The sequence below is a fragment of the Triturus cristatus genome, chromosome 11 (assembly GCF_964204655.1).
Source record: "Triturus cristatus chromosome 11, aTriCri1.1, whole genome shotgun sequence".
Taxonomy (NCBI): domain Eukaryota; kingdom Metazoa; phylum Chordata; class Amphibia; order Caudata; family Salamandridae; genus Triturus; species Triturus cristatus.
Window position 1 is genome coordinate 1,113,689,384 of NC_140594.1, and position 13,405 is coordinate 1,113,702,788.

Sequence of the window (13,405 nt, forward strand, 5' to 3'; positions counted from 1 at the left end):
TCCGGTCTAGCGCAGCTGTAGTACCTGTTTTGTTTGAGCTTCCCTCACACTGACCAGGTACTGCTTAATGTGTTGACATCTCTTTGCTCCCATCGCCTTAACTTGAAAAGCTTCTTCGGCTGTGATCTCCTGTCCTCTGCCCTCATTTAAAGTCACTTTTTGGGGTAGGAATTGTGATGACTGAGTGTGGATAATACATGGTTGTATTTGAGGCTCGACTCCAGAGATAATTACTTGAAGATGTACGTGACATGTAACCCTGTGAAGGCTGAAATTCTCATTCTACTCAAAGAAATTACCGTTCAAGTCTAAAACCTTTTTTCCAGTAGCCCTTTTGCTATCCATCACATGCCTGTTTGTTCAGTGTCGTCTTTCCCCATCACTTATATTTTTCACATTGCCTTTAGATGCCAACTACAATGTAGGTGTATGGGAGGAAAGGAATATTGATTTACTTGTAAGGTCTAGTGTGCACAGCTGCAAGGACATGAGTAGAAATCTTGCTGGTTCTCCACACTGCCCAAAGTTTTATTTATTTTTTATTTATAATAAATGTTATTGGATTTTTGCAGAAGAGCATGGCCACAGCGGCCAAAAAATACACTGAGGATAAGAAAGTAATTCTATCCATATACATTAATAGAAAAATGTGGCAGTTGACCCCACCCACACCCCAAACCATAAAGCGACAGTGTAAATGCCCCACAACCCACTGCCCAAAGCTTTAGCAAAAGAAAAAAGTTGGTTACTTGCAAGAATTGCGAGGAGACTCTAGAATCAAGTCAGTGGGTTGGCGTTGCTAGATCAGATTGCTCCCCTCACAAAAGGCTTTGGTGTCAATTCAGATACAAAAATTATTCGGGAACATGTGGATTCAAGGAGAAAAGCACACATACATTTTTTTTAGTCTGACTTTTGTGCCAGAAATCTAGTCTGTGGAGGAGCATTGTGGCTTCTGATGTGGTTGGAGCCTTCATCTAAAGGCACATCCTTCTGCTCCATATTAAGTCCAGTGATAGACTAGACAGCAGTGTCCCCAATTGGCAGATTTTTGCCCAAAGAATGTACTATTCATCCTCCCTGCTACCTTCTAAATTGACTCAAGGATTTTGCAGTTGAAGGCACCATTTTTGTCTGACACTTCTCATGAAGGGAGAGCCCACTTTGACTTTTTTATCTCATTTCATGGAACCAAAACCCCTTTGAGAAATGATTTGCTAGTGTTTCAGTAGGATGAAGCCATTTGTCCATTACAAACTCGATATTGTTTAGATAGGATGAGTCCTCAGTTTGGGAAGAGATAGATGGGCCAAATGGGGGAATTCTCCTGGTTACGTTTTAATGATGTTCTCTCAATTGGTAGCTCATCATATTTTTCCAATTTCACCTTCGTTCATTCAAGTGACTTTTTCTTATCGTTTTCTGGATAGTTAATTGTTAGCCAAGTACCAAATCCTGTGGGAAAATGTTCCTTATTTTGTTTTTCCTTTTAAATAACTCCCCATTAAAACCTCTTTTTATGATTACCCCACCATGTTTCTTAACTGATGTGTAAAAGTGCCTCTGTATATACTGTCCCCAAATAGGTACAGGGTGTACAGAGTCCACAGTCCCCAGAGGTTTGGCAGAGGTTAAAGTTAGATATAACCTTACTCTCTAAAGTGATAGCTTGGTCGAGCAGTAAGGCAGTATCAGAGGACAGTGTAAAGCACTTGTTGTACACACTCAGTCAGCAAATGGTCTCACACACTCAAGAACTGAACTCTAGGCCAATTGTTTTATATACAAAAATATATAGTAGATTTATTTTAGAACCAACAATAGGTATCAAAATACTTTCTCAGGATAACATTCTGTAGTTGTATACTTTCAATAAGCAATAGACTTTTAGATGCCATAGTTACAGTTGTTGCAATAGGCAACACAATTCAAACACAATTATAACATTGAGCTCAATGGGAGTTTTTTAGTAAATGCAATTTCAGTTACTTTGCATATGATTTTCTTACTCGGGGCTGGATTCTGGATTCAGCCCTGGTGCATTTCCTGTAAACAGTTGAAAGAAATAGTTTTTGTTACACACGCGATTTTTAAGGATTATTTGTAGGTTTCAAAAATCGAAGAAGAATTTCTGGCAAAAACCAGGCAATGTTTTCCTATGGAGGAAAATAAAGTTATCGGTAAGTACAGTTGTAATTACTTTTCAGGGTCAGTGCTGGGCACCAACATCCAGCACTGGGATCTCTCCTCATAACAGGTGAGTAATTTCGTTTTCTTTGTTCGGCTGATTTTTAGTGAATATTTTAAAATTTCAAAACTCGACAGAAGAATTTCAAAGTGAAACCAGTCAGTTACCCTATGGAGAAAAAGTGAGTTACCGGCTTTCAGGTAAGTACTCGACTTAACCAGAGTTAAGGTTCTGGGCATAGACTCAGGGGTCTCCCAGGGTCAGGTAGGTACAGTTATTACACCCTCAGCGGCACAGGGGCAGCCGGGTGCAGAGGGAGTTAGGCCCAATGTTAGCCTGTGGCGGGCAGGGGGCCTTTGTTTGGTGGCTGCTAGCAGGCTGTGGGAGCTGGGCTCCTGGACACTTACACAGGGCAAGTGGGGAAGTAGAATAGGATAGATGTTGCAATTCCAGGGGCGCTTGGACGGCTGGGTGCAGGGTGCTTTGAGCCATCAGGCGCTCAATGTATTTCAATGGAGAAGCTACCAGATGAATAAAGACTGCAAGCTCGGGGACGGAGATTCTTCTGGTGCGACCACCACTTCGAGAGGTAAGTTGGGAAGCTGTAGGTTAGGTAGGCACCCAGGAGTTGGGCACAGGGGGCCACAGGGCGCAGGGGTGCCTTTTGGTGTCGGCAAATCTTACCCTCTGCTGGTCGCGGTTGGAGGGGTCCCTGGTTCTGAGGCTGCAGGCGTCGTCAGGAGCGTTGAGGAGGGTCCTTGGGTGCTGGATTCTTGGTCAGTCGCCGGAGGGACGTACTCGTGGTCTTCGTCGACTCCGGCACAGGCCAGACTTGGCGGGTGCAGAGTGTGCAGGAGTCTCGGTTCCTGGCTCGCACCAGGGGTTTACTTGGTTTGAGCAGATCCCCTGCTCGTGGGAGTCCCAGTCTTTTAGAGTCACAAGGCAGTCAGGTCCTCCGGGGTTTTCGAGGTTGCTGACCACTGGAGACGCCGGGGTTTAGCAGGAGCAGGTTCGAGGGTCGACAGGGCTGGGGCCAAGTCAGTTGGTGTCTTCCTCTTGTTAGCAGCTGCACAGCAGGTCTTCTTTCTTCTTCTTCTTGCTTGTTTCAGATTCGGGATCTGAGGAAGGAAGGTTCAGGGTGCCCCTAAATACTAAATTTAGGGGCGTTTACAGGTAGGTAAAGGGCAGGGACCAATGGGTCCCTTCCCTGGGGTGGGTACACCCCCTATCCTGCCAATCTCTTGTGGGAGGGGGCAGTAGCCTAGTCCTGATTGGGTAGGGCTTCCCATCTTCAAGATGGCGAGAGCCTGGAGCTGTGCTTCACCTAGCCTCCCCCACCTGAGGGGTAGGGTTGGCAGAGGCTGGCACACCCCCTTTTCTCACTTGGGTTTTCCCACCAGTCTTCCTGCCAGAGTGGGGGCTAGAACCGGCGGCTACCAGTTGCTGAGTACAGCAAGCGGTCTGGGGAGGCTCACAAAGGCGGCATGCCTTTGAAGCTTCCCCTGCCCATCCTGGGGGAGGAGACCTAGCACCTCGCCCAGGATGTGCATTGTTGCAGGACCAGGAGAGCGGATGACACTCTACCCAGGGGTCCAGCAACATGTCTGCTGGGTGGCAGTCTAGACAGCCTCTCAGGCAGGACGTGGATTGTGGGTTAGGTTCAGGGGTTAACTTTAAGTTGCCCTCTGTTGTGCATCTTATATTAAATCCCACACTGGCATCAGTGTGGGTTTAATGTGCTGAGAAGTTTGATACTAAACTTAGTCTTCAGTGTTGCCATCATCGTGCTGTGGAGTTCGTGTTGACTACCTCCCAGCAGCATATACTCTTAATGGCAGCACTGCACTTACAGTGCCCAGGAATGGACCTGGGTACTGTAGGAGTACAGAGCTCACGCACCTGTACCCTCACCACTGACATAGTGCACCCAGCTAGAGGGGTGACTGAGGTATGCCAGGGCAGTGTGTTTGTGGGCATAGCAAACAGGGATGTGTGCCATGTCGACTCTGTTTTGTTCTGCACCAAGACACTCAGTCTGCAAAGGCGGTGTGTGTGTCATGGTACAGGGCCTTTAAGGGTGGCACAATAAGTGTTGCAGCCCTTAGGGGCCTTCTCTGGTCACAGTGCCCTGGGTACCTATGGTTCCATTTACCAGGAGCTAACATGTGGAAAGATATGCCAATTGGGTTTAGGCTTCAATGCAGTTTTAGGGAAGGAACACAGGCCCTGGGCACCTGATTGGCAGGAGCCCAGGGCACACTCAGTCAAAGTACATCAGCAATTCAGCAAAAAGTGGGGGCATACCATGCAAGAAAGATGGCAATTTCTCACATGATGCTGCTGGTTTTTCAACTCTGTAGTGCACAGGGGTCTGCTATCCAGGCCCCACTGCATGTGCTCTTACCACAAAGAATGTGGACAATGGTTAATACCGGATTGGCTCATTGACATACGACAAAGTCCCTAGGAGGTGTGACCTCCTCCAGCAGGATGACTACTGGGCGCTGGCCACAGATGGCCCAGCTTTAAAGAGGCTATGTCTCATTGAAGCAAATGGCGTTCTCACCTTGCCTGCCTGATCTTTTTAGGTTTCGCCTGACCCAGCGCATGTGCTGGTCTGGCGAGACTTATTGAGAGGGCTCCAAAAAGTGCTACCAGGCCAGCCTAGAGCTACAGTGCAAGTGCGCGGGCGCGTGCGCCGCGCTTCACCGCAATTACTTTAACTATCGCGGCCGCTTTGATGTTTGATCGTGATCCCGATCGCGATCACTTTAACTTTCGCGGCCGCACGGCCGCTTTGCATAGCCAATAGGTCTCGCTTTTGGGCCCTTATAAGTATTTAGTTATGCAACTGTTGCATGGCTAAACACGTATAAGGTCCCAAAGGCGAGACCTATTGGCTATGCCAATGCTTGTTTTGTATGCAGACAGGCTGGCATCTCTTCCTGAGGGGGAAAACCTGTTGGAGACTAGGTTTTCCATGAGGTTTGCTCAGGGCTCCTCATAGGGAAAGAAGGCTGGCGCCATCTTGTATTCAGGTAGGAAGTGATATCCTCTGATTCTTTGGTAGCCAAACTCCCAGGGATGTAAAGTAGGAATGGTTGCCTCGTGTGTACTATTTGCCTATTATCTAGTGAATCCTCCCCTCCCACAAATGAGAACATGGCATAAAAGTGGCAACCCAGCCCTCCGTCCTTAGATCACTACTAGACTGGAAAGAAGACAGGACTGCCATGCTGCTCCTTGGACCCAACAGAGAGGCTGCACCAAAGACTGGACTGTACCTGCTGCACCGAAGGGTCCCACAAAGATGACTGCATCTGCGCTACCCATTCATGGAAAATATTTCCACTGTGCCAAGACGTAAGAAGCGACTCCAAGGGCTAGTCGGCTTGCATTCTGGTGAGCTTCAGGTTACCAAAAGCTAAAGAACCCTGCATTTCTTGAGAGCCCAACTGCCCAGTAATGCCTGCCTGCCAAAGTGCCTACTAGGCCACCGAGTCGTGGCCTTGTCAGAGTCCCCAGGCCTGTGGGACCTGTAGTCGAAGTTAACCTTGGTCCCCAGACAGACAATAATTGCTTACCTGTGAGCAACCACTGGATCTGCTGTAACTGGGAAACGAGTTGTGTCTTCAGCATCTGAGCATCCTCAGCATCCTGCATACCTAGCATCAGGACCACTTCTTGGCTGGACTGCGTTTAATGGGAAAGTCACTGAGGACCCTAATAGTGCTGTAAGTGATAGGTAACTGTCTCCCTGAACCCATTGTGGCCTGTATAAGTAAAGAGAAGTAGCCTTTCTTGCCAGTAGACTACTAACTTTTATACCACCTAAAACTTTTTATTGCATCTTTGAAAAATCATATCTCCGGTTTCCTTCGATACATTTCTGCCATTTTTGTGACTATTTTAAGATTTTAAAAAAAATTCTGTTTCATTTGGGACCAGATGTTTATGGTAGTGTTTTCTACTTAATAACGGTTTTGGTATTTCTAAATGCTTTACACTTGACTTTGTTGAGCCACAACTACCCAGGACTAAGTTGAGGGTTTTTATTAAAGAAACCTAACTGCACATAAGAATTTGGGACAATATTACATGGTGAGGTGTCGCAACGACACCACATAATAAGCCACTTTCCTATTGTTTCATCCTCATTACCGCCCAATTGCATGTCTTGTGCATGTCCTACTGCCAAACAATGAACCGTTTGGTGGCACTAAGGGACCCTGTTAAGTTAATGTGAGGACTGCCTTAAACTGATTAAAGTCCAGCATTAGTCTGAGGAGCCCTCCAACATCAACTTCACTAACTAACATCTAGAGCTTAATCTCTGAAGAAATATCTCCATAGTTGGAAATACCTGTGAACAATTCCAGTAATCCTTTATCTGGACAGGGTTTGAATCCACATCCCTTGTGCTGGACAAGGACGAGTCGCTGATCCATACAGGTTGGATGCTGTAAGACACATTTGACTATAATGTGTGAGCACTTCATACATGCTGCTTTCTTTCCTTTTTGCCTGGAAAATATCTTATGGTTAGGCATCCGGTTCTCATCTTTCTCATCTTTCTCTTCTAATTTCTTCAGGTTGGATCGATGGTGGCAGGAAGAGTTGAAGGAGCATGGGGCCGAAGAAGCATCTCTCCGGCGGGCAGTCTGGATGTTCTGTCGAACCAGGCTGTCTATTTCCGTTTTGTGCCTGATACTTTCCCAGCTGGCTGGTTTCATTGGCCCTGTAAGTACTTCCATCCTTTTTAATAACCACAGTTGGCTGACCCCATGGCTATAGCTGTGCCCTACCCACCATTGCCTTTCAAGCCTGACCATACGCAAACTAAATGTAAAAAGGCTAGTAGACAAGTGGATTTGATTGATGGTACTTGTTACGCAAGTAATTATTCGGGTCCTGACCGTTTTTGTGAGCAAATCCTACGGGTTAATCTGCATTTTTGATACATTTGTGCAATGTTGGTTTTCTCTGAAGTATCCCTGCTCCAATAGAAGCCTGTAGTTATAATATGGCAGGCAGTGTTAAAGTATTGCAAGCACCATCCTGGAAAATCCTGACGTAGCCGACGTTTGACTGATTGCCTCTAACTCCCAGTTCTTTGAAGAGTACTGAAGGTTTTTGTGAGTAACAGACTGACCGAATAACATTCCAGTGAGCAGTGGCTAAGTAGGCAATAGGTGTTTTCCTAGGAGGTTGGTGCTCCTGTGACTCATTCAGGATAATACCCTTTGCTCTGTGTATTGGGGCAGATGAGCAACATGTATATTTTAAAAACTATGTATAGATTTGAAGATTCGGCAAGCATTTGCTGCCTTTAATTATGGTTAATTATGTTTGAGGAAAGACCACTTTTCTGTAACATAGATGGTCATAATATTAGTTGCCAAATTTGATAATGTCACCTAAGGCTTCCTATTTTCTTTCCTAAGGGAAGGCATGTCTAACACATGTGCAGAACCCATCTGCTTTCTTCCAACTTATTTAGTCCTTCCTAACCTCCATTTCAAATGGAAACTTGATGTAGTCCTCAGGATATTCTGTTAGGCAGCTGTTCAGAGGTTTAATTCACAAAAATAGCGCCAAGGGCTAGTGAGATAAGCATAAAGTTGTGTTCCTCACTGAGACTACCAAAGTTTGAAACTTTTCAAGGCCTTCTTTGTGAAACTGCTGCTGTGATGGTGCGATGCAGTGTAACGTTCAATGGAACCCGCTCAAACCATACTGCGTAGTTTCTATGTTGGTGTTAATCCCAGTGTCTCCTTTAAGACATAGTGCACATATATTGGGTGTCTTTTATTGAGTTTGCTCATGTTACTTTATTCTTGTTGACTCCATCTTGTCTCTTCATCTGTTTTCGCTGCGCACCCTGTGCGGGATAACCGCCAGGCTACTCTGCTCACTAAAATGTTTTATTCTTTACAAATTTGTCTTGAAGTGTAGGAAGAGTTTGTAGTTCTATTTGTCACTGTGCTGTAACGCTGGATGATCCTTTCATGGGTAAGTACAGATGAGTTTTGCACTGCTAAGGTGTAATTAAAGAACAGAACCTAAATGCTAATTGATTGTGATCTTTTTTTGTTAAAGTGCTTATAAGCTCTTACATTCACTACTGGTTTGAGTTGCTATGACCTGATGTATGTTAGCAGTGATCAGCTACTGGAAAATTGATGACCATATGACTGTTTGATGACAATACTTTGAGCATTTCTGCTGATTTCAAAAATGCCTACTGCTTACCTACTTTTGCACACTATTAATGTTTTTAAAAATGCAGCGAGTCACTGCTGTGCGTGACGGTAAGGCAGATCTTCTATAACTACCTGGCTGTCCTGGACATGGCAGGGGGACCTTTGAGTCTCAGAGCATTCCCGGGATGTGTGGAAAGATCTGACTTGCTTAACGTCTAGCAGTTCTTTGATGCCTGTCGATGTCTAGAATCGCTGATGTATGATTTGCCCATATGACAACATTCACTGTGTAAAATTGCCAGTTGTGCTGATTACAGTGATTGAGGGAAATTAACACAACCAGCTTCACCAAGAAGAGCTTCTGTCATTGGTACACTTCAGGGGCTGGTAACTGATCTTTAACTTTTCTCTTTCTGTCGGCAGGGATAACTCTTGTTCCGTTTGGGTAACCCATGATGCTCAAAGCTGGTACTGTCTAAGTTGCTTCATGGGGTTAACTTGCTTGCTAGGACCCCTATGGCAATTATTTGGAAGAATTACATAGCTGCATATATGTTCACTGTTTCTAAAGCAGTTTAGAATATTTAAATTGCAAATGTACGTTCATAAGCTCTTCATGTTAGGATGGTGCAGGTTATTTGTGATATGAACCCCTATTAGAATAATGACCTGAACTCTGAGAAGTATAAGAAGGGGATCACAAGCATTGATCAGCTGTCTTCAGTTTGCCTATTTCAGAAGTTAAATGTCCCATAAGTAGGTTGCATTAAGTCCATGGTTTTGGTACATTTCATAACGTTTGGCTGCTTTAGTCCCCTCCAGACGCCTTCGAGGGGATTTGCAGCCTTATTGTTTGAAATATTTCTGTTGTTGGTGGAGACTGTTAACCTGTCATGTTTCCAACTTGCCATATTGGTGTTTCCTGTGGTTTCTTACAGTTTTCAATCTCTCCGTGGTGAATGAAGTGCTTTCTGCAGAAATGTCATTTAGTAGAGCAGTTTAAGAGACCCGGAGCGCAGTAAATTAATGTCTTCAAACATCTGAAGGCAGTCTGCCTAATTTTTTACTCTTGATCAAAACGTCCTATTGTCCTTCAATAATGATGCTTTGGCCAATTAGCCCCTAAAGGTAAAGTTGATTTCAAAGGGATTTCAAAGCAAATGTAAGTTTGTTGAACACCGAAACACGATCTCTACCACTGAAATAAATTCAGCATTCTAGTTTGGAGGCAGCATGTTACCTTGTGCTTGTAATGCACGATTTAATGTTAGTGGTATAGCTCATCTGACCAGGGTGTCCCAACAGGCATGGGAATTCTTGGATGCTTGCTAGAGTTTCATGCTAGACACTTAAGATAATTATATATAAAAATAGTGTATACAAAAATAATGTGCGTACCATTTGGTTATCCTGAAGGCGGATCAAGTCGTGTGGTGAACATCCGTGCCTAATGAAAAAATAAGACTATGTTTAGCTGCATAGTCTGTGTGGCAGCAGTGAGCCTAATTTTATTGCCCTAAACTGCACCACACCACAGAAACATCAAAGAGGGGGACAGCCACAATGAGTATAAGACTTAAGGGAGCAACTCTGGCAAGCATAGTAATATATTTCAGATACTGCACAGAGAGCACAATATTTTTAAGAGTAATAACGGTGCTTTATTTAATACACACCAAAGATGTTGGAAAGCACAGCAAGTTTGATATAGCTGGTACAGGGTACATGACTTGGGTAGGTTACATGGTGCAACATAAAATACATATAATTTAGAATGCTGATAGTCTGTAGTTAAAGTCAAGGAATACCTGGTTTTAAGAGTTGGATTCAGGTTAAGGTAAGGCTTCAACCAATCTAATATTGTTGCAAGCAGAGAAGACCTCAAACTTGAATGAAAGAACGAGCCTTAGTTTGTTTATTTTCCTCCAGAAGCTCTGGGCTTAGCTTTATGGGTATCTGCGCTTCTTCTACTGATCAGCCCAATATGATGTCCATATTGTATGAAAGATTGGGCTCTTCCTGTGTCAGAGAACAAAGTCATGTCTACTCCTTCGGGATTATTCTCATTCTAGAAATCATCCGCTTTGACACATTTACAAAAACTCATCTCTGTTATTTTTTTCAAGTGGCAGTGGTAACATGAAGTCCTAGTCTTGAAACCTTTTAGCCATATTTGTTGGGGTGAAAGAGTTAAATATTGCTCTCTTTTGTGTTGGTGTAAGCAGAAGTGGGTTTACCTCTCCTGGATCTTGATGATTTACCCCTGCATCCTATGGTTTTGGTAATATGGTTGTTGCTTGGGGTGTACTGGTGTTTTCTGTGTTTGACTGGATTGTGCATTCTTGCTTAGTGTTTTTCTAGGACCACTATTTTCTTTGACATTCCTGTATGTTTTTGAACCTGAGAAGTTTATACAGGTGTAATGTTGAAGATTGCATGCATGGCATTACAAAGATGAATGTTTTTTAGACCTTTTTGGTAGATATTTTTCATGGTATTGACAGAGTTTAGTGTCAATGACTAAGCACAGCAAGGCAGTCTGGTGTGATTAGGATTTTCCTTTTAACACCTTCACCCTCTTGATTCCCACAACCCTCCCAAACGAACCAGGTCAGTTAGTGAAGACCAATGACCTCGCCTTCAGGCAGTAGCAGGATGAAATTAAAAGGGTCATGCCCTAATGAATGCTTCAAAAGTTGTTTCTTAACAAAAAGGTAACACTTGCATCAGTGAGGCGGTTGGTAGTAGCCTTGTGTGCGGTAGACGTTTACCTCGTCTGCTAATTGGAAGATAGATCTGCAACAACCTATATGTACTTCTGTCAGGTAATCTTTGTGTTTTAGTAATCTTTTCCCCCTACAGATTCATAGACGTTACGTATGGCTTGCCTGCTTCTACTGGTTGTCTTTGTAATCTTGGCAGCTATCCCACTACACTTGTATAGGAGATAATCATACCTGTAGATTAGAAATGATTGGTTTGTTCTGGTGTGATTTAGTGAACATGCTCAGGTAGTCGGCGTTATCACCTTGAAGACACTCATTTACTGTGTGAGCTGAGTGACATTTGCCATCGAGGCCCTTGTGTACACCTGTGGTGTGTGGCCGTGCGGGGAGGAGATCCTTCTGGCCATCTTGCATAGATAGGGGTGTGTGTGTGTTTGTATCCAATTCATCGGGCCTTCTCAGTAAGAGGTGGATGAATAAAAACCCACATAATCCTCTGATAGAAACCCACAGAATAATCTGATCTTGAGAATTGAAGTCGGTGGAAAGATTACTGATCTAGAATGTCCTTACTAGTGCTTTACAGTGGTTAGTGTCAGGCCACCATTCACTTGGCAGTGTAATACAAGGGAGGAGTAGAATATTTATTCTCAGTGATCCAATGTGGACGTTTGAAGAGTTCACACCCTAAAATACCTAAAATAGTTGAGAACCAGAACTGCAGTACATTTTTGGGGATTCTTTCAATCCTCAAACGATAACTATACCGTAATACGAGCATACCCTCTTAGGGCAGGATTTATGGCAGTTCTTCACTATCTCATTTAATCAGTTGAAGCTTTTTCAAATGTCTTTTTTTGGAGATGGCTTGGGGAGGGTAATAAGGCAAAAAAGGACTTGTGTGTTCCCCAGGATCCCGCTATGCGTGTCTTGCCCCAAAGTACATGTGTGCACGCGTGTCTTAAGAGACCATGGATCTGAACACCTGATGGGTTGTGGGAGGTATGTGGGGAGGGTGAAAGTTGGGGCCATTACTCTGTAGTGGGACCAATGACAGAAGCTGTTCTTTAGAATTTTCAGGACGGCTGTATTCTGCGGTCAGATTGGGCAGGTCCCCGCTACACAGAATCACCTGGACGCCACATTCCCAGGTAAGGAGAAGTTTACTAAACAGGAATGCTTACAAGAGACAAAAGATGCTCTTGGTAAAATTATATTACACATATGATAAATTGATTATTTAAGTTGTCCATTTTATTTTTTGTTTTTTTTAAATTACCTTTCAGTAATTATTTAAGGTATTTTTCGTTCAGAAGTTAATATGATGCACTGTGATGATAAATATATCTTTTTCATTAATTCTTTAACCTGCAGATTGTGTCCAGTTCTCACTTTATCAATTTTGATTTGATACTTATTTCATTCATATGAACGTCTTAATATTTTTAAGCTCTTGGAAAAGTGTTGGGGGGGACAAAGGACCCCCCTTGCTATTTTCCCTTCTTCCTCCTTTTACCTGCAGCATTTAAGCACTGGCTGACTGGACCAAAATATGGATACGACCTACCCTGTTCATTTGTAAACTGCACACTGCAGTTGTGAGAGAAAAAGAAATCGAGGAATGAGAATTAAGATGAAACAAGATCTCAGCTGGAATCTAATGCCAAGACGAGTCACTTACTGGGGCAGTGTCGCCCTTCGAAGAAATTGTCACTGTAGAAAAGACCTCCCTGTTTGACTTCTGTTTTTAACACCCAGAAACAAAAATAAACCATTTTTTGAAAAATGGAGTCTGCAGTTGGTGGGCTCTTGGGTTACAAGCGATGAAACACTGGGCAAAGTTGCAGACTTTGGGAGGAAAGCAGAGTTTACCCATTCCTGAAAGAAAACATTCTGAATAAAAATGTACAAATGTACAAGAACTGGAAGAAACTGATGCAGCTGAACGATCTTTTATATCTTAAGTCTCTCCTGGCCACTCCCTCCTTTGCCTTTCATCCTGTCCCTCAGTATTCTGGAATGTTTTTGCCAGATAAATGTATTCTCAATTATTTGATGAAGGATTAAAAAATTATGAAGAGTTCATAATAAAAATGGCATTGCCTGAAGAAAACCTCTGTAGACTTACTCTGTTCCACTTCAGCAACAAGAGAACAAAGTTGGTGCACCAGGATTGCAGCATTACATCCTCGTGTGGCTCCTGCTTCTACATTGCTTAGTAAGCGAAAAATGCGTTCGGCAGTCATTCGTACCTTTTTGCGCGTGCGCTCCTAAAGCCTTAGCATCTC

At 43.7% G+C, this 13,405-nt stretch overlaps 1 protein-coding gene across 5 annotated transcripts in view; it reads left to right on the forward strand.

Annotated features, from left to right (window-relative positions):
• ABCC5 (ATP binding cassette subfamily C member 5) overlaps positions 1-13,405 on the forward strand; it is a 343,171-nt gene that overhangs the window by 122,500 nt on the left and 207,266 nt on the right. For 3 of the 5 annotated variants that reach the window (XM_085635623.1, XM_085635619.1, XM_085635620.1), the window contains exon 5: positions 6,781-6,928. In XM_085635623.1, coding sequence (XP_085491749.1) covers positions 6,781-6,928 — 148 coding nt within the window. Of the gene's footprint in view, positions 1-6,780; positions 6,929-12,312; positions 13,336-13,405 lie in introns of those variants that run through there. The other 2 variants (XM_085635621.1, XM_085635622.1) reach the window with 2 other exon arrangements.